Source organism: Sylvia atricapilla, chromosome 4, assembly GCF_009819655.1.
Source record: "Sylvia atricapilla isolate bSylAtr1 chromosome 4, bSylAtr1.pri, whole genome shotgun sequence".
Classification (NCBI taxonomy): Eukaryota; Metazoa; Chordata; class Aves; order Passeriformes; family Sylviidae; genus Sylvia; species Sylvia atricapilla.
The window spans coordinates 54,634,873-54,656,019 of NC_089143.1; the positions used below are offsets into that span (position 1 = coordinate 54,634,873).

The 21,147-nt window shown below is 45.4% G+C and overlaps 3 protein-coding genes across 3 annotated transcripts; 2 read left to right on the forward strand and 1 right to left on the reverse strand.

The window, feature by feature from the left end:
* Positions 1–268: 268 nt before the first annotated feature.
* On the reverse strand, positions 269–20,462 carry LOC136360593 (probable E3 ubiquitin-protein ligase HERC3). Its single transcript, XM_066317960.1, has 23 exons — positions 20,396–20,462; positions 19,369–19,519; positions 18,617–18,693; positions 17,854–18,075; positions 17,040–17,131; positions 16,336–16,466; positions 15,413–15,561; positions 15,029–15,105; positions 14,624–14,712; positions 13,541–13,600; positions 12,899–13,001; positions 12,580–12,763; positions 12,092–12,273; positions 10,907–11,002; positions 9,610–9,732; positions 9,434–9,553; positions 5,438–5,578; positions 5,180–5,352; positions 4,065–4,119; positions 3,808–3,887; positions 2,596–2,779; positions 2,129–2,228; positions 269–1,457 (listed from the first exon to the last, which is right to left on the reverse strand). Exons 1-23 carry the CDS (start codon positions 20,439–20,441, stop codon positions 1,243–1,245), a joined length of 2,850 nt encoding a protein of 949 aa, XP_066174057.1. The 5' UTR covers positions 20,442–20,462; the 3' UTR covers positions 269–1,242.
* PYURF (PIGY upstream open reading frame) lies at positions 6,889–7,339 on the forward strand. The gene is made up of 2 exons (XM_066317958.1): positions 6,889–7,085; positions 7,198–7,339. Exons 1-2 carry the CDS (start codon positions 6,889–6,891, stop codon positions 7,337–7,339), a joined length of 339 nt encoding a protein of 112 aa, XP_066174055.1.
* Positions 7,233–8,061, forward strand: PIGY (phosphatidylinositol glycan anchor biosynthesis class Y). The gene has a single exon (XM_066317959.1). It carries the CDS (start codon positions 7,369–7,371, stop codon positions 7,597–7,599), a length of 231 nt encoding a protein of 76 aa, XP_066174056.1. The 5' UTR covers positions 7,233–7,368; the 3' UTR covers positions 7,600–8,061.
* Positions 20,463–21,147: the final 685 nt, after the last annotated feature.

Genomic DNA, 21,147 nt, shown 5'->3' on the forward strand with positions numbered 1-21,147 from the left:
CTGCACTGTAACTTAAAAGGAGCCTTGCCTTTTTTTTTTTTTCTTTTTTAGTAGATGACAATGTCATTCTGCATCACACAGGAAAGACTGACTTGTTCAGCATATACAATGCATCTCTTTGAAACATGCTTACATCAGCCTTTGACTCCACTTGTGAACAGCCCTCCCCATTTCCAAGGAGGACAGAGAACACGAACACACTGCCTGCTGTGCTTATCTACATAGGCAGATGCATAAGGAAGGAAGAACACAGCTACGGGGGTGAAAATTTAATCTAGCACCATTTTATTTAAGACAATGGAAGTCTTCTTTACATATGGATGTCCCCTGACGCATTAAACGCACCAAAGAGAAGACTGCAGAAAAATAATGGCTGTTGTTTCTCTCCCTCTCTCCACATAGCAAAATACACCAAAAACACACATCCTGCCTGACATGGTTAATATCCTGCCAGTGCTCTGCACTGTTTTGACAATGAGATTCCAGAAGCCCTGCCAGCCTCATGTCCACAGGGCTCTGTAGACAGTGCTTCTGCAAGCCTACAATTTTATGATTTAATTGTTAAAGATCTCCTTAAAAGATACAAAGAAGCATGACAAGTATCACCATTATCACACTAAATAACAAAAAATTACATTATTATAATTAATTAATGTAGCTTTTGAAAAAGTCTAGGAATGATCAAATCCTCCTAAGAATTTTTCTCAAATAAATCACAGACTATATCCAGGTGAGCAGAGACTGCTCCTTCAATTCAGTCTCATTACATGTGTTAGTTGCTCCCCAAGAGAACCCTTAAGTAACACAGATGAAAACCTTACCACAGCTTTTTGGCTTGCAAGGGTGACTGCTTAGCACATTCTGGTTGTGTGCTTGCTAATGCATAAATGTACAAATCACAGAATCCTGCTGCTGGGAGCTCACTGTCCTAACACAACCAGAACAGTGCAGACCCTGCCTGCACATATCTGTAAATATGCTGGGTTATCAGCTTGCTTCTCTGAAGTGTGCCAAACAGCATTCTTCTCTCCTAACTTTACAATCTAACTATGAGGTATCTTGTCAAAGCTCAATTTTATAAGCAACGCAAAATCTCAGCAAATACACACACTCAGGTGTTTATAAAGTGCAGTAAAAGTAAGGCAGGGTAGCAACTAGTAAATTTGAGTTATTAAGAGAAAATATGAAAAGTGAACAAAGACTCATTTTCTTATTTTTGCTTTAAAGTGTTTCTATCCAGAGTTAGGCACGGCCAAAACCTTCATTATGCTCTATGGCAAAAAGCAACTTCTTTTTGAGTATTTTTTTACTGCTGTATCTGGGGAGGAACAAAGTGAGGGAGCAAGTACTGGCATAGGGAGAGGACTCATTTGGATTTTCTACTTGAGGATCTGCAATGCAAAATCTAAAACATCCCAGTCCATAGCCAGTGATTCGATCAGATCCTGACAAAAAAGCTGAAGGAATGATAAAAAAAAAAAAACAAGAACAAGTTAGCAAATTAAAAAACAAAATAAAATAATGTTAGCTGAAAATCATTAAAATAATTAATGTTAATGAAAGTCATGAAGGGAAATTAGTGTAAACACACAGCTATTTTCCTACGCTAAGTATTATGCTTTGTTGAATTTGCACCTGAATACAGATTAAAGTCTCTTACCAATTCAAAGTAATTACAAGCCCTCTTCTACTTTATAATATAGACTTTGTGGATGAGAAAGGCAGGCTAGGTCTGACCTTCTACCTTTAAAAAGGATGACCTAGCTTCTGCAACCCTTTGAGAAAGGTAAACTGCTTACATCCACACAGCATACTCACACAAACCACGGCCTCTGACCAACAACACAACCACAAAAGTAAAGGACAAAGTAACTGCAAGCTCCAGGGTGGTCCAATGCACTCAGGCAAACCCCAAGGGATGTGAAGAGAGTCAGAGCTGTCCCTGTACAACTCCTTGTGTTACTTTTTTGTGTTTTTCCCTAGAAAATGTGGCAGCAGCAGGGGCAGACACGTTGAAAGGCTACAGCTTGGAACTATACTGTAGTAGTTTTTATGTGCAACCATCTAGAATGTGTATTGTGGGGGATAGAAAAGGGCTATGCAAAGTTTAAAATGCCTGATACATTACCAAGAAACATTCTCTTTTTGTCTTCTGGTAGCTTGTGAAACACAGCCCAAAAATTCTTGATGGTTTGATCTAACTTCTCATATTCACTATATATCGCATTCTGTTAAAAAGACAAAAATAAAATAGGCCAGTTAATCCTCAATATTTCCATTTATATTTAAAGCAGCATTTTATCTGATAAATGTTATAATCCTGTTCATAGATATTCAAATCCCCTTAACCTCTGGAATCTGCTTGTTCATTTGTTTTTCAAAGATTCATATGACAATCCCTGAGTTACGGCTTGATACTTATTCCCCTTTATTCTTATAGCTGAGGTAGATTAGAGACAGAACATCAACACAAATCAAAAAAGGGAAAATTTTTTGAGCTTCTGTCCATCTGTTATGCACTCAATGAAAGAACAGGTTAGAGGTAGTGTATGCTTAGCAGATAGAGCAGGAGGACACTGTGCTTGCATACAATACCTTTTCCAGCAGATGCCAGTCAAATGTTGTGTATCCCTGGAGAAGAACCTGCAGCTCTTCAGGGAAAAACATTTTCCAACTTCTAGCTGGGCAGCCTCTTAAGAACCCTTGCATAAAGTCCTTAAACGGCTTCTGTACTGATTTATTGAACACGTAATTCACATACAAATCAACATATTCTTTCCTGCAACAGATACCAAACGAGCATTGGTGGTGTTTTTCTAAAAGGAGAATTATGGAGAACTTTATAATTTATTCCTTTATTCCATATGACCTGCTGTGTTGTACAGACTCAGTCTTCACTGAGACCAGTTGTCACTGGCAGTAACTTATTCACTGAATAAGCTGGGAGTATCTTTACAAATAAAAGGGAAGGCTGGCCAGAATGGATTCATTTTGGTAACACTCCTTATACTTCATGTGAACACTCCAATGAATTCCTACCAGACACCTGATTATTATAAAAGATGGAACCTAGCAGACCTAAATCCCACTGGATGCCCAAGAATCTCCCTGAAATCAAAATAAGTATTTGCACAGCTGCTAATCAATAGTTTCACTCTTCTCTCTACTTCAGATGGGGATTTGTGTAGTGACATTGTACTTGTACAATCAACTCAATGTAAATGCTGTTGATTGTACAAGTACAATGGACTTCAAGCTTCTTAAATAGCCCTTTCATGGATCCCTATGTGTCCTCAGGTCATCTGCATAATTCAGGACACAAAATTTCTCTCTGTCCTCTGTGCCAAGATTAATATTGACACAAAGCCTTATTAATAGATTGTTCCTTCTTCTTTATGTACAAGACATGTAACTAAGCAGGAAACATTTTGCTCTTAAAAAACCCTTACAGAGGTGTACCTTTAGCTGGGTTTCCCAGACAAATCATCTGTATTTGCCAGAAGATACTGTTCAAGGTTATTTTTTACATTTGTTAGGAATTTTCCTGTTAATGCCAGGTATCTGTGTATGCAGATACCAGGATGTCCAAGGATCCCCATGTCATCACTGCTTGCACAAACTGTCAGTGTTTGGCACATGTGCAGCAAGTACAGTAGGAACCGAAAGTGTACAACCTATTGGACCAAGACCATTGGCACAATACAGAAGTCAATATTTTCTAACAGTAAAAGGGAATAGGTACAAACATATTACTCCATACATTTGTAACAAGACAACAGGATTAAGAAACAGAAAAATAAAACTGACCTGTTATCCTTAGTGACGGGAATGTTGGCACCATTTTCTTTAAGTTCAACAACGTCCGTGGAATCTTCTCCTTCCATTACCTATGCAAATAAATTAAAACATTGGCTGCTATATCTATATATGACAGATATATATGTGCTATATCTCTCATTCTTCCTGACTAACCCTAACCCTCTCACTAGTTTGAGTTTACAGACAAGTTGTGTCATTTGCACTGGGACACTGTCTTGTCCGCGTACCCACGTGGGATGTCTTACCGTGAAATCCAAGTCCAAACCATCATTTTCTTCATTCAAAATTCTCAAAAGACTCCTGTCCAAACACAAAAAGGATTAAAGAGAGAAGAAACGTGACCATTCAGTGCACTTTCAAATTCTGCTAAAAAACATCCTTTGACAAGCAGTATTTAAATGCATACACGTACACAACACCTACACTCACACAGAACCATGATGTTTAGCCCTGAAATTTCACCATGCTGCTGACATAAGCTGAGCACAAATGCCTCCAGTAAAAAAAGTTTCCAGGCAAGCCCATCCTCATGCCCTGTGTGGACAAATTTACACAAAGTTCAGTGATAACTGAGTTTGGGACCAGAGCCTCGCTTCCAGACATTATCTAGGGAGGAATTAAGTGTGGAACAGTAGGATGATCTGGGTGAATTCTTCTGGGGGGCAGCACCTCTCCAAGTATTGCAGGCAACCTCGTGTTCAAATTCACTCAGGAACCTCAGTGAATTTAGAGGCTGAGGAATTTAGCACCGCAGCATAGTCACTGGCTCATGGGATGGGGCGCTCATCTTCTTGGTTGTTTATATCATTTGCCTGGAAGAGTGGGCTTCAAGGACCTAGAAGCATTATGTTGGTGGCAGCAGCACCTCTCCCTCTATGTCTGACTGATATCTCCTCTCCCAGTGCATGGAAACTCTGCACAAGGGTTTTCAGAATTGGCACAACTACAGCATTTTGTGATACTGTACTTGAGTGAGGAAAAATTGTGGAAACTGATAATACATAAATCAGAAAAAAAAAAAAAAACCCAAATTAATAATTGGGTCATTAGTTCTTTCAAGTCCAGACTACAGCCCAAAGTGTTTTGAACTATATATTCACAGTGTGGACTTAGGCTCTTGTGAAGCAGAGATCTCACACCTTCTAAACCACGAGGCTTAGCTTTTTGTTTTGGCAATGCCAGCTTCTGAGAGCAAAATCCATGCCCCAGATAAGGACCTCCTTGGAAATCTGTGGCTTCCAGCAGCTTCACAATGGCAAATGTAGATGCCATGGATGCTCCAAATGCAGCCTCTGGGATTTCCCTGTGCATGGTCAAAGCAAAGGACCCAGCCAAAGCTTGGGCTGTGCCTGGCTCATACCGGCCCATGGTTGGCAGCAGATCCTCCAGGTCCTCCAGGGTGGGGGCCAGGCCCAGTAGCTTTTTGTAGAGAGCCTTGGGGAAGGGGAAGGGCACCGTGCACTTGTTAAACAGGGCCATTCCACACAGTGTCCCGATCAAGAGGAAGGTGTCCTCATCCTTACAGCTTGAGGCCTGGTAAGGAACAAGCACACCAGAATGCCATGACTGTCTTTTCCCATGGGTGGGGTCCCCGTCCATCCCCGCAGGGCTGCCTTACCTGTCTGGGGAACCACACGAGGCCGGAGGCAAAGTGGCAGAAGGGGCTGGTGCTGGGCTGGCAGAGGGTCCTGGCTGCAATGCTGAAGAGCTCCTGGGACAAGCCACCTTGGTCCACCCCCATCTCACCCACAAAAGACACCTGCAAGGCCCAAGACACCCAAGACACATAAGAGATACGCATGTTTGCCAGATTCCTTCCCTGGTGTGCAACAAGCCGATAATTACACACCCGAGAGAGAAATGCTCATTATTTATTTCACGGTTGTGCCAACCTGGGTACTTGGTGGTATTCCACAAGTCGAGCACACCCCACCAGACTTTTTGAGCCATTATTTATACACAGAAATTCAGAGTTAGTAACTGTCTAAGTCGGTTACGCTTGGCTTGTAATCTCCAAACAAGTTGCATAACCCCAGCTAACTTCCACACAGCATCAGTGAAAGGGTCTTCACCCGGGCAGGGGTCTCTTTGCGGGTGTGATTTGCAGTATTATAATGAACACAGCTGAGCTACAGGATACGTGGACATTGAATACTTTGCGTAGTTAGCAATATACATACAGACATACATCAACATCTTGCTTTACTGCGCCCTTAAGGCTTTTCAGTTCCCGGATGTCCTCGGCCAGGGAATGCTGGCCGCTGCCCGCTCCACTGACCAGGCCTCCTTTCTTCCTAGTTAAGCTTGAAAGCGCACGAAGCCCTTACAGCGAGCACCATCTCGCCTTAAGACAAGCTGGACTGTCCTACATCGGTCCACCGGGACTCGCCCCAGAGCGGCGGGCGGGGCGGGCCGTGGCGGCGGGGAGCGGGGCGGGCCGTGGCGGCGGGGCGGGCCGTGGCGGCGGGGCGGGCCGTGGCGGCGGGGCGGGCCGTGGCGGCGGGCCGGGCTGTGGCGGCGGGGCGGGCCGTGGCGGCGGGGAGCGGGGCGGGCTGTGGCGGCGGGGCGGGCCGTGGCGGCGGGGCGGGCCGTGGCGGCGGGGCGGGCCGTGGCGGCGGGGAGCGGGGCGGGCCGTGGCGGCGGGGCGGGCCGTGGCGGCGGGGCGGGCCGTGGCGGCGGGGCGGGCCGTGGCGGCGGGCCGGGCTGTGGCGGCGGGGCGGGCCGTGGCGGCGGGGAGCGGGGCGGGCCGTGGCGGCGGGGCGGGCCGTGGCGGCGGGGCGGGCCGTGGCGGCGGGGCGGGCCGTGGCGGCGGGCCGGGCTGTGGCGGCGGGGCGGGCCGTGGCGGCGGGGAGCGGGGCGGGCTGTGGCGGCGGGGCGGGCTGTGGCGGCGGGGCGCGGGGCGGGCCGTGGCGGCGGGGCGGGCCGTGGCGGCGGGGCGGGCTGGGTGCGGGGCGGGCCGTGGCGGCGGGGCGGGCCGTGGCGGCGGGGCGGGCCGTGGCGGCGGGGCGGGCCGTGGCGGCGGGGCGGGCCGTGGCGGCGGGGCGGGCCGTGGCGGCGGAAGCGGCGGCCATGCTGCGCGGCCCGGCACTGCCGCTGCTGCTGCGCCGGGCGGCCCCGGGCGGTGGGCACGGCCGCCGCTGCCACCGCCAGCAGGAGCAGGGAGCGGGAGCGGGATCGGCATCAGCATCGGCATCAGCGCGGCCGCAGCCACCGGAGCCATCGCTGCTGCGCTTCCTGGTGTGCCCGCTGTCCAAGCGGCCGCTGAGGTGAGGACGGGGCCGGGGAGCTGCGCCCGAGCCCTGGGCAAACCCAGGTTAGTCATTGCTCCTCATGTTTTTGCTCGGATGTTTCTCCCCCTCCCCCGGCTTGGCCGGCCAGGTACGAAGAAGCTACGAACGAGCTCATTAACGAGGAGCTGGGCATCGCGTACCCCATCATCGACGGCATCCCGAACATGGTTCCGGAGGCCGCCAGGAGGACGCACAGGAAGGCGCCGGCCGAGGGCTCGGGGAGGCCCTGAGGAGCCGGGCACGGCGCTGAGGGCCCGCCATGGCCGGAGCGGGGCTGCTGCCCTCCCTGCCCACGCTGACTGTGCTCCTTCCCCTCCTGTCCCTGGCAGGCCTCTTCTACTCGGCCAGCGTAGATGAAACCTTCCCCCAGGGCTGCACCAGCACGACCAGCCTGTGTTTCTACAGCCTCCTCCTGCCTGTTACAGTGCCAGTTTATGTGTTCTTCCACCTGTGGACCTGGATGGGGATTAAGCTTTTTAGGCACAACTAGTGTGATGCCTTTGCTCAAGGCATCGCTAAATCAACTAGCTGGGCTTCGCTACATCAACGTAATTTGTTTAATCTCATTGCAGTTCCTTTAGAGAGTTTCCTTCTGGCACTGTTGACTGGCATCATTTTCCTGGTAGGATCTGGAACTGTGTGAAGCAGCTGCCCATTGTTAACTACTGCTAATGCAGGTGAAGAGTAGGAGTGATAAGAAGCACTAACTCCCTCTATTTTATCCTTTCAAGAGTACCGTGCATTTGTAGTGGCACTAATTAAAACCTTAGTTTTCATGAGGAAGAACTGTACCCTGACTGAATACACTAAATTAAAATTAAAACATGAAATTATATGAATCTTTCTTTGACAGCTTTGGGTTTTTTAACCAGACATCTGTACTGAAATATGTTTGTTTCACTGTCAGAAGAGCAAAAACTAAAATAAATCAGGCTGGTGTTTAATAACAAAACTTGAGATGAGTCAAATGAAAATATTTCTTTCTTACATGATACCCATGTCTGTACGTGCAGATCTTTTCTTTCTAGGGCCACAATGAGAGTGCCACATGCCAAGTTCTCAGTATTGTCTGAAAAACTTTCTAACAGAACACAGCTATGAAGGGGGCAGGTCAATGCTGCAATGAAGGCTTCTTTTTTATGTTTTGCTTTTTGGGTAGTTTCTGTCTGCAACACAAAACACATTCATATCCTTTACTTCCTAAAAAATGCAGACATGAAGTACCAAGTTGAAATGCTACACCAGGCTGTGGGATACTAGCAGTGCATTTGTATCCTTCAGGCTGCTGGTGGGTAAATAATATTGTGATGCAGAGTGTGAAAGGCAGTGCTCACAAGAGGTGTGCCCAAAGGCTGACTTGTGCTAAGGGCAACTGTTTGTCAGAGCTGGTACAGTTGATGGAGACTTGAAATCTCAAGGACAGTGCAGAGCACACCCTCACTGCCTCTGTAAATAATGCCTCTCTCAGCTGGTTTAGTGAGGAAGCAGGAAGGAAAGGCAGCTCTGGGAGCCATTTTGATTCTTCTCCTAAGTAAATGGGAAAGAAAAGCTTTGACAGCCCTGGCTGGCAAGAAGGCTCACTTGGAAAGCACCAGAACTGGGTAACAGGGCACCGAGGTCTGTGATTCCTGTGGCACAGACGTGGTGCCAGACTTTGTGTAAGTGACAGGTCCCTGAGCTGCACTCTGCTCTGGGCAGGTGTCCTGTTCCCACCTCAGCCAGCTACTGGCTTTCGCAGGGCAGGGCCAGCATCATGATTCCTGTGGGAAATGCAACTGCCACAACCTTTGGATCAGTGTGGAAGCCACAGAATAAAGGCATGTGGAGACATCAGCATTGTAATCAGATGCTCATCTCTCTGGCCAGCAGTATCCTTCCTCTCCCTTCAGACAGCATCTCCATGAGAGAAATGTCATTTTGTGGCTGTGTTGCTTGCTGACCCCTCAGGCTGGTTCCCCAGACTCTGGGGTTTTAATGTACCAGTATAAAGTCTCAACAGTCAGTCTAGCAGCAACAGCACTGGACTTAGACAACTGAGCAATTCTATTCCATTACCCCAAAGCAACCTCACAGTAAATAGCACTGCCACTTGCATTTAACTTACACCAGCAAAACTGCCTGGAATAAGGATGTAAAATACTGCCCTCCAGATTTACTCTACACCAGCTATGGAACATGTTTTGTAATAATTTGATGAGCAGTTCTTTTGTTTTATGCTCAGAGGATACTGAAACCTTTCTACCAATATTCAGTAACACTAAAAATTAAGGAACACTGCAGCAAGATACTTAAGAGCTAACAAGTAATACAATTTAGTATCTTACCTTTAACGTCTTCCTGAAATCTTGGTTTGAGGCGGATTTTAAATTTTTCCATATGTCTTGCAGAAGGCATTGTCTTCTGACGCAAAAATTCCATTCCTCAAAGATCCATGTACAGGGTGTCTGAGGATTGAAGTAATAGTCTGTTAGCAGTGTGTTTATCTCTTCTAATTGGTAACAAAATTGGCTGCACTTACCTGTGTAAGGATCCTGCGCAGAGAACTGCATTCTGTCCTATAAAAATGGATCTTGTTTTCCCTGTCGAAGATGCATGGGTACTTGCTCAGCTTCTGTAGAAGTGTCTGAAAGGACAAGGAGGAAAGGAAAAGACATGCTGATTTTCCCTTGTGAAACCAGAGTTCAGAAGCATGTGTGCAAACTGAACTGCCAGCCTGTACCCTGGCAAACTCCTGTGTCTCTGAAATGAACCCTTGAGTGCATGAGCACTGCACTAACAGGTTCATGTCCTAAAAACAGCTTCTACGCACTCCTGTGAGAAGCAGAGAGGCATCTAACCTCCCTGTGCAGACAGACACTTGTTTACAGTAGTGTCTCAAGAATAAAGCAGAGAGTTATTTTAACAGCATCTTTCATAATTCAGGTAAACCAAAATGTCCTGGATACTCAGGTCATGGTATACTGTTTTTAAAAACTGCTGGGTTTATTATATGTAATACCAAAAATAGATACTGGTCTAAAAATAATCTAAAGTGTTACACATCCAGTGTGATATGGCAGCAACTTCAGGTAATGAAGCCAACTTCCTAACTGGTTTTTGATTCTATGCTGTTTCTCAAACCTCCTCCTCCACTCTGGTTAATTGGTACAAAATTGGTACATTAGCAAACAAAAGCTTATGAAGGTAGTAGGCAGTTGCCCTACAAATTCCAGCCAAGTTGTCAGAAAACTTACTATTTTTTGCCAAAGGAAACCCCTTACTTATTCACATTTCCATTTCATACTGCTTCCTCTGACACTGGCTGCATTTGGTAGCTAAATTTCACTCTGTGACATCAAGGAATACCACAGATTATTTTTTATTACCACAGCTTTGTTTTAAGATGTAAGTGCACCGAAAGGCTCAACAGGGTTTCTAAATAAAAGTTCAAAGACACCTCAAAATATTTCTCTTAATTAAAACATAGTAAAACCCAGAGTAACACAAAGTATAGCAACCATCTCCTTGTGCTGCTATTTCACAATGAAAACTAGTTCAAACAGAGCTGCTTAAGATGCTGGAGAGCAGCTCCAACTCTCAGAAGCAGGGATCAGGAAAGGCTCTATTGTTGCTGCTCCTTGGAGCACTGGGATGGTAAAGAGCTCGCATAATTTAGAGCATTGAAGGACTAGGGAAAATTAAATGTCTTTGAAATGTGCTGGGTTAGTCTCTAGAGTTGACTCCCATATATATATATATAAACTATTTAAATAAAATAAAAAAGAGTGTTTTGCACTGCTGATAAGATTTACACTTACTATTGTATTGGAGAAGAAAATGAAGTTGATAATCGCTTCTACTTCAGGTACGTGGAAGTTGCTTTCATGTACTCTGAAACCAGTTTTGGTGTTCACCTGCATTGAAACACACAATAGATCAGCAGCAGAACTAGGGAGCTGTGTCTGTCTGGCAGGACAGGACTGACAGGGCTTTCTTCAGAAAGAGCTCTAAGACCCTGCACAGAAGTTAAGGGATAAAAGTGCTACAAGTAGCACAGTGCTCCATAGTGAGAATTCTTAGAAAGCCATGTATAAACTAGCAGGAAAGCAATTTTTATTTACAATTAAGATCATTAACAGGACTCCATGAGAAAAAGTGTATTTCTGTTGGAGTGTCTTTCATGTTTCTGCAGTTCCCTATTCGTGTTCCTACTTGATGCTTGGAAAAGATACTTGCAGGGGGACAGTGAACATTTAAAGCTCCAAATCATGTAATCACTTACAGAGGAGTAGGCCTGCTGCATCTTTGAGTTTATTTATCTTCTTAAATACAGATTTGAGAGTCTAAACTTTAAGGCCCAACTCTGCATCCTCAGCCAAATTCAAGTCTGAAGAAAATTTAACAAGTCTCTCTGATTTGTACTGTGTGCTTGAGCTCTTGACTTTCATAAACTTTGAACATCTCCACAGGAGAAAGTATGGTTGTCCAGAAGAACACAATTATTGCTTCCTTTGTTTCCCTTGTTCATGTGCAGCTAAAGAGGTTCAAATGCTGTTGTCTCAGAGAATTTGTCAAGTCATCAGGCTCTTAAAGCATCACAGAGCATTACTGTGGCAGCCACAATGTGCCAGGCAGATAGCTTGTATTTAAATGCTCCAAGCAGTTACTGGACTGAGGGATCTCACCAGCAGAAAGAGGAACTGGCATGTTACGTAGAGGACACCACATCCCTCATTGTGGGCATCAATGGATGTACTCCTGACACCACTGAAAAAGCCTTTTTCCCCCTGCCAGGGGCTATAACATGCTTTATATCTCTCCAGTTCTACAGAGGGTCAGTTTGACACAACTCGAGCAGGAGTCCTTCAAAACTCTGCTGGTGTAGAGCCGAAGAGATTCCTGAAGCAATGTCAAACCCAGAGGATTCAACAAGTGAGGAGTATTAAAATACTCTAAGCTACATTGAGACACCCTGTCTAACCAGGATCCGAGCACTTTCTCACCTGGTAAAGCATCTGCAGTACTTGCAGAGGTGCAGTTTCAGCTGGATCCAGGTTGCAGGGGTAGGCTGGCCCCGTGAGCATGACCCTCAGCATAAATTTAAACAGAACGTTCTGGGAAACCCTCCGATACAGATTAACCAGTTTCTTGAAAAAGGACGTTTCTAGATTTGACCATAGGCATTCTGTAAAGGAAACAGCTAGTGAGGTCACAACTAATGTACAAATCACTGCAATTTGTGGATGAAGCTGCTCTTTTTATTAAATGAATTAAACAAAAAACAAGTTTAAGCTTGCACTACAAAAACTATTAAACCTCAGATATTTTTTAAATTCTTGTGCCGTGCTGCATAGTCCCCATGTTTCTATGTCTATCATAAGCAATTATTTCAAGCTCTAGAACACACTGCATCAGTTATAATGACATTTGTTCTGCAGCAGGAAATGACCAAGCATTTAAATCCCTCAGTTCTACCATGACAAAACCCTACCAAGAGTTTGCAGACCCTCTGGCTGGAGCTTCACGATGGCTTGAGCCAGAAGAGTCAGAGAAAGGGAAGACTCTCCATCCTTCTTCTGCAGAAGGAAAGGCAAGATCAAGTAGACTCTGAAATTTTCAGGTGAGATGGGAGAGGAAGACAACGATGGCAGTAAGTTCCTAATTTCCTTTTGCATCTGGAGAGGGGAAAAAAAAAAAAGAGACAAAGGTTAAAATGCAATTAGGTTGGCATGAAATTCCTAAGTTTCATTCACAAATCCAAAACTCCTCAGTATCTGTGTCGTGAGAGTATCCTTATATAAAATCCTTACCTCCCGGTAGGCTGTTTGGTTTTTACTGATCTTCTTATAAAAACGTTTCGCTTCTGATATATCTACGCCTGATACTTCTTTGGAAGTTTTGAAATGTCTGTCTCTATCAAAGCATTAAAAAAAAAGAACACTTAATAATTTTTCTACTGAATAATGAAGCATTGTAATATCAGAAAATACCTGGAAAGTTCAGCCCCAGCTCCTGTGGGTATAATTTCATGTGTTCTAAGAAGACAGACAACACAAGCCACTGTTTTGTGACTTGATTAACATCCTGTCCTTTCTGTCTTGTGTGGCTGTGAACTATTAATGGTAGACTCCTGTATTTCCCCCTAAAATGACTTCCACTTCAGTGCCTGAAGGAGCTATTAAGGATCCTCTGAGAACTGTAATGTTGCCTGGAGAGATTATTATCATCTGCCAAATATCACTGAAGGATAATCTAAAACGTGAGCTTCTCTAGCACATTTCAGCAGGACCAGGGCTATAAAAATCTTAACATTACATTGAACTTCGAAAAATAAAGACTTGTTTCTTGCATTCAGGTAAAACCAATGTTTTCTACATACACGCCCTAAAATAACTCTGGTCAGTTTGCATGCAGCCAATATATTCTGTTATGTCTAAGTCAGTGCATCCTACCTTTTGTCCAGGAAGCTTCCATTGATGCACGCCTCAGATGAAAAGATCAGTCTGATATTCCTGAGAGTAAAAAAACCAAAAAGTCAGTGCTTTCAACTTCAGGTTTTTAATTCTGAAAGAACAAAAAGCATGTACAAAGGTGTCTGCACCTGACCACACAAAACTTTTCTTAGCACCACTTCTCTGTCAGTGTTGCAGAAGACATTGTACTCCAGGAGTTACTGATCTTTGGCAAGCCACCTCTACTCTCCTGGGCCTTGTAAAGGAGCCTGCTCAAGCACCCTGTGCCAGCCAGTGCTCCATTCTGGTGAGTGTTATCATGGAGATTCTTCTCCTGACAGGTCAGAACATCAGCTGCTTTTGTTTGTTATGCAAAATAAAAGGCACTGCAACATGAGAGGGAGGAGAACCCCCTCCATGACAGGAGGAAAAATCCATCAGGCTATCCATTTACTGCTGCACAAAAGCTGGGTTCCCAGAACCTGAATGGACATCAGACTTACTCACTCCCGTATTCCTGGTTCTGTTCTTGAAGCAGCTATTTATCAAGCAGTTTGCTGTCAGGCCCTTCCTACTGAGATCTGGAAAGAACTCTCACCCTCTCAACCACCACTTTTCACATGATCCAAACCATTCTAAAAGTGGTCAGGGAAACATTTAGTTCCAAGTTAGCCAAACTTTTGAAATGCTCAAAATCAGCAGCTGGAGCCAGACCTTCCCAAAGAAAATAACCTCCCGTATAAAAACCTGAGAAAGACTAGAAGTGTAAGGCATCCCACAGTGGTATATACACATTGCTTTTGAAAATGTGTTATTAAAGAAGTGACCACTGATTTTTAAATGCTGGCACAGCATTCCAGTTTGGGTACTCTGGATTAGGCACAAGGCTTTGCTCTGCTGGCGGGGTCTTTCACTGTTTTGTCAGGTCAACCTCAACTTTGTGCCAAGGTACAAGATTGTGCCTTGGCTAAATTCTTGAACAACAGTTCCTACAATAGCCTCCAAAGAATAATAATTTTTAGAGAAAATCATGTATTAGGGAAAAAACCACCAACAAACCCAAACAGCAAGTTTCTGATTTACTTTTTTGTACTCTCGGGACATTCAGAATTAGAAATCCATGCATCCACTTCTTTATCCTCCAGGGTGGCAATTCCATTCAAATATGAATTCTGTATGAAATACATGAAAACAGTCACAAAATTAAACTTGTAGCAATGGGATAATTTTCTTTTTTTTAATCCAATCATTAAAAGAAGATTTCAGACTAAGTATGAACAAATCAATGGTCATCCAGCATGATCCAGATGCATTAACCACAGAACATATATATCTGCAATGCAAGTTAGTCTGTAGGTAAAGCACAGAAAAAACTGCAATAGACCTATATAAAACTGAAGTGCTACAAGCACGGCGGAAAATCCAAATCTTTCTAGCAGTAATGTGGACAGTGGTAAAATCAGAAGCTATGATCAAATGTGCACATACCTTGTTCTCCTTACAAAGGGCAAATCTTTGGTGTATTCCTGCAGTAATTTTGTTCCCTTTTTTTGATGAACCCTTTTCTGTAAAAGAACAAAAAGATTGTCATAGGAACATTTGAAGAGACAGTCATTGTCTTCAGAGGATTGTGTGCACAAAAGTGGAACAGCAAAAAACCCCTTCAGATAGTAGCTATCTGTTGTAAGTTTGATTCTATGAGGCCACTACCCATGATAATCAAGCAGCAAATGGAGTAACTCCTGATAGAATTTGTTGGGATTGCCAAGCAAGCATGAGACATAATGTTTGCCTTTCAATGTAAACATGAAATCAAGAAAGCAAACACCTCCATGGAAGTAACAGATTGTATACATCTGCAGTGGTCATTACCCTGGCAGGATTTTCCAGTATTCACTGGTGAATTGATGGGAAGTGGTATCAACTGATTTGGCTTCCTCTCATCTTCCAGCTGTCCTTTGTCATCAGAACCAAAGAAATAGAATTTGTCCAAGGAAGAGACATAGACCAGAGTGTATTGTCTGTCCAAGGAAAAAAAAAAAAGTCATAATAAGTGAAAATTACAGGGAAAAACAGAATAAAATTTACAAATACATTTTCAGAGTGTAGACTTGAAGCTTGTCTTTAAAAGTCCTGACTGTCCAGATAAAGAATCCCTTTAACCAAAGTGTTATAACTCTTCATTGCATAAGCATTCAGCAATAAAGACACATATGGACTCAGATTTCCTATACTGTCCTCTAAATGTTTGTGATTTACCTCGGTTCTACATACAAAAATAGTGTTGTGCCATGCTTGCTTCACACCCTTCCGTTTTCAAATGTGCAACTTCTGTGCTGCTCAGCCTGATACCAAGCCCAGGTGAGTTGTCAGGAGACTTTTCCTAGCCCAGTACCAGAAGGGCAAAGTGAAACTGGGTAATTATCACTGCTCTTCAATTATTAACAACCTAAGTTTGTCAGTCTGGATGGGAATTCAGTGACTTTCCTGATTTGACTTTTGACAGTCCTTTGGCCTTTGGAACTCAGTACTTTGTTTATTAAAGGAGAAAAAGACCAAGGACTTCTGGTGGTTTTTGTAGCTCTCTCCCACTGCTCACTGGGGACTGAGGATTCTGCTCCCACTGGGGCTCTGGCAGGAGGGTGGCTTATACCTGAACAGCAGATGGGTATTCTGACAGTGCTGACCCATTATGATACAGGGATTTGAACATCTTGGTGACTGTCTTCCCCACTGTTCTTCAGTGATTCCCCTAAGGCATTGACCTCAGAAGACAAGTAATTGGCACTTCCCACCTGCCACAGGCAATGTGAGAAACGCTTGCTCCCCACAGCTCAGCCACCACACGAGGCAGGAGTTCATTCCTGGTGGAGTTGTGACCCAGCTGGCCAGACCCTCCTGCTCCAAAGGTGCACACCAGCCCCTCCTTGAAACAAAGAAACAAACAACAGGATCACTGCATTATTAACAACAATCAAATGGTCACAACCAAGGATAACAGCCAGCAAGACACATGTTATAAGGGACTTGATTCAAAGCATCCCTGATGCAAATATGAGAAGGGTTCAATTTGCACCAAGCCAGATCATACACTGTGAAGTCCAAATCATTTAGCTCCCGAGAAAAGCAATTTAACTCTTGAGAATAACTCCCTGTTGCTTAAGACTTTTACTTGTATGAGTAAACCCTAGTGAATTAGATCATTTACATCTTCTGAAGTCCTCAGTGTACTATAAAAAATACTTTCAAAAAGTACTGAGAGTTGAAATGCACCTCTTTGCCTCAGGATTCCCATTCACCATATCCCTGCAGAAGACTGCATGCAGGTGACAGGAATATGAGAAAAGACCAGTTTTCCCAATAGCTTAGATAACATCCCTTGGGGATTACCTTCAGGCTTAGGTGGAGGCAGGCATTACCATCCCAATTTCTCCATGCTGGCTTTTAGCAGTGTATCTTTTCTCACAAGGTGAGAAAAACCTTTCCATTTCAGACTCACCTTGGAGAGGACCACAGTATGATCTGCCCCACATGAGATTAATACAGTCTTCCAGTGCTCTAAAGCTCCAACATATGTTGGGCAGTCCCTGTCTGGAATGAAGATAATACTGCTAAATTGAAAGAGAACTGGAGGGTCCCATATACAGAAAAAAATTAGAAAACAGGATGATTAAGTGCTTTTCAGCCCTCTCTTACAGCAATTAATGTAATTATAGCTTGGGTTTGGATCATTTCTCCTCCAGTATAACAAATTCTTTCTCATAATGTTCTTTTTCATATTACTTTATTTTCATTTACTTTGGTCTGAAACAAAATGCAGTAGTTTCTTATCTGCTTGCCAGATGGCACTTGGCTTCAAAATATTTGATTCTCAGGGGTGTGGACACATTCAGATTACATGTTCTGTCTGTCTAGGGCAACTCTTCTCTAGCATTTTAAGTTTGAAGACAAGAGTTGATTTAAATTCTTTTTTCACTTTGTGTTTACAGAGAATTGAAGAAGATTAAGCAATATAAAATCAATTTCTTTCACACAAGACTTCTTGAAGACCTGTAAGACCTCACAGGTTTTAAGAGCCCACAAGATCCAATTTGAAACACAGAATGATTGCAAGTTCTCTATAGAAAAACAGCCCCTAAATACACTGTTCCTGCATGCCTTTCCTGGTCAGGAAACAAAGAACAAATCCAGATATGCTTTCTTCAAAAGACTTTACTGTCCACTGCTGTTCCATAGGAGCTTGACAATGCTGAGGAGCAATTTGGTGAGCTCACTGACCAGCAAAACACCCTCCTGGTGCTCTCCTTCCTTACCTTTCGTGTCTCCGAGTCCCAGCTGTCCAAAACTGTTCTTTCCCCAGGAATACACAGCTCCAGAGAGTGACACAGTGGTGCTGTGAGCTCCTCCAGCAGCGATTTGAGCAAGTGGGATGCCCTTTAGTCTTTCCACCAGCTGTGGTTTGGGAATAAGTGTGGTTTGGCTCCCTACTCCAAGCTGTCCATGGGTGTTGTCGCCCCAGGTGAAGAGCTCACCCCCTTTACACACAGAACAAAAGAAAACAGCTCAGCCTCACTGCTTCCCTTGAGTATTTGCACTTGGGGAGTCAGAGCAAAACTCAGTTTTGTTTTCAAGGACCTAGCTCCAAGGCAAGAACATCATGTGTGGCCAAATTAGTTTTCTTCTAACCTCTTTGGGACAGTCCTATGTTGCCATGTGACCCAGCACAACAAGAACAAAGGTCCCTAAAGTCATATTTGCAAGAAGTTCCCAACCAGAAAGGTGTTGCAACTTCAGAACGAGCAGGTCTGGTGACCACAGAGTGGGGCAGCCACATCTGTTCTCCACAACACACACTTTTGTGGAGGGGCAGTGCTCAGGAACTGAAGAGAGACAGAGAGAGATGCAGGTCCCTGGGTGCTGGGAGGAAGGAGAAGCACTGACAGCCAGAGCACTTTGTGTCCCCACTGCTCATTACTCTATTATGGTGTCACCAACTACTGCAATAAGTACAAACACTGCCTTCTCAGAGCAAGCGTGACTCCTGCTTGGAAGAAAAGTGTTCTTGAAAAAGGCTACCTCTGGATAGTGCCATGGCGTGCTGGTCCCCACATGCTATTTGAACGATATTTCGGTTTCCCATTTCTTGCACCAGCCTACAAAAATAAGAAAAAAAAAAGTAAAAATAAATAGATGCTGTGCTGTGAGACAAAGTAAAGGACAAAGATCCTCTGCTCACCAAGCTCTATCACTTTTTGCAGGAAATATATGGAAAAATATAGGTCACCTGTAAGCTGATTCACCCTTCTCTTATGCTGACCTGCTGTAGCAGGGCTGATTTCATTGTGGTTTGCTCCACAAGAAGCTGGGAAAAAGCCATGCTCAGCCTGATTCTGTTATCTTGCCTTGGACAAGAAGGTCACACAGCAAACTGCTGGGCCATTTGTAGATGATGGCTACTCTCACAGCTTCATCAGAATATGGTACGGCTCAGACATGCTTGTGTCTTTCACCTGCAGTTTTCCCAAGCCATGGGTGATTTGCAAGCCATCTACATTTCTCTGGTATGTTCTACTGGCTCTTACTAAGTTTGAGAGAAACCTGTCTTATGTGCATCCCAAACAGCTCAGATCTTGGAATCATCCTCAAAATTTGTGCACTTCTGGCTGGGTTAAAAAACCAAGATTACGTTTTGAGTACCAGGAAGGTATGTGTTCCAGTTCCCTCTCTACAACACGAACGTGCCTCAGACTCTTGGATGTTACCCTGGGGAAAAGCAGGCTGCATTATCTGACCATTGCCATCCATACCTCCACCCTTTGAAATCTTACCTTGTCTTGGGGCAGCTTCCTGAAGCTTTAGCCCAATGTTCCGAAAGCCCTCCGTTAGGGAGGAGAATGAGCTCATGTGTTGCATCATGGTTTGAGCACCGCACCTCCTCATTCCTCTGCACCTCCTCATTCCTCTGTGACCGTGCACGCTCTGCAGGACACACACAGACAGACACGACGGTCATGCCATGGCAGCAGGCACCTTAACCACCTCGGCCTCCTTCCCAAGATGTCAGTGTGCTACTGCTTTCAGCAGGAGCTACTGCTTCTCAGGAGAAAGTGAGACAAGTGTGTGTGACTTATTTTCTCAGGCCCCTTAGGGTATCCGTGTCCTGCCTACCCACTGGTTTGCTTCATGCTGGATGACTCTACACTGAAGGACCTCTCTCCATCTCTTAGGCTGCTGTGCCACCAGCTCCCAGTGAAACACCAGCAGAAGCACAGTCTGTTGCTCTTCTATACCTGTGGGGAGTGTCTGATGGAGACAAAGCACATCCTGAGGCATCTGGCCACTCCAGACTTGTCACAGTCTTGGGGATAGGACGCCTTCAAGCCAAGCACTTTACAAGGTACTGGAGAAGCAATGATGGAAAATTCACTCATTGCCTCTTTACAGCAGGAGGAAGTACCCTGCAGCTGAGGGGCTGCAGATGCCCTCCTGACCTAGAGGCACCAGGGACTCAGGTACCTGCATGTAGCTCTGCTCCAGCACAAGTGTCAGACCTAGGATGTCAGAGTGAAAGGCGGTCATTAGCAAAGCCTGCCCTAATTTACCTAAGACCTCTGGAGATTCGCTATCCACTCTTCTTACACATCAGACATGGAACAAGAGAGGAAAATCCCTGTCTGTTCCCTACTACTCCTCCTCGCAGTCCCCCCGCTCCGAGTGCTGCGCACTGAAACACGTTTGAGCCCCTCATGCCCCGTCCCTGAGGGGCTGCACAGCAGATTGGTGCAGTGTCAGCGGTTCCACCTGCACGGACCCTGCCCCGGGGGTCTCCCAGCGTGCTCCCGGACCGCTCCGTACCTCCCGTGCCGCTGCCCCGGGCCCGCCGCCGCCGTCCCTTCGCCATCCGCCGCCCGCCGCCGCACAGCTCGGGAGTGCCCGGTCCGCGCCGGGAACGCCTCTCCGGGGAAATGGAAACCGAAACTCATCGGGGGCTGCGGCAGCGGGAGGAGGAGCGGGAGGGATTCCCGAACCTGGGAGCCTGGAGCTGGGAAACTGACTCCTGCGGTGAAGAGGCTGAGCTACTGGGCTCCGGAGGGTTCCCGGCTCTCCTCGGCCTGCGGAGCTGCTGCTGCCCGGGTGGGAGGTGAATGCAAAGCAAAAGGCGGGTGGAGGGATCCCGGGGTCTTCCATAGGGAGAACGCGCCCTTCGACTTTATTATTCGCTTCGGAGAGTGACCGGCCTGTGTCCATCCTGTGGAGAGTCGAGAGACCTGCTCTGCTGCTCAGCTGTATCCCAGCTAAGAACCCATGCAAACCCAGAGGGGCTGCGTGGCTCGGGGAAGTCAAACCGCAAGTGAAACGCTCGGTTTGGAAATACATCAACACCTAAAAGCCATCTGCTTCCATTCTCACATAGTGTCTGCCAAATGTCCCTCACCTTTGCAAGCTTCCTCCGTCCCAGAAAGACCACCCCGCCTGCCCCACCTCCCACACCGTCTCACTGGAGTGATGCATGCAGGACAATCTTGGTGATGAAATAAGGGATACCCGTGTGAATGATCAAACAGATCAAAACACATAAGGTCGCTTTCGTTGTATTCCTAATAGCT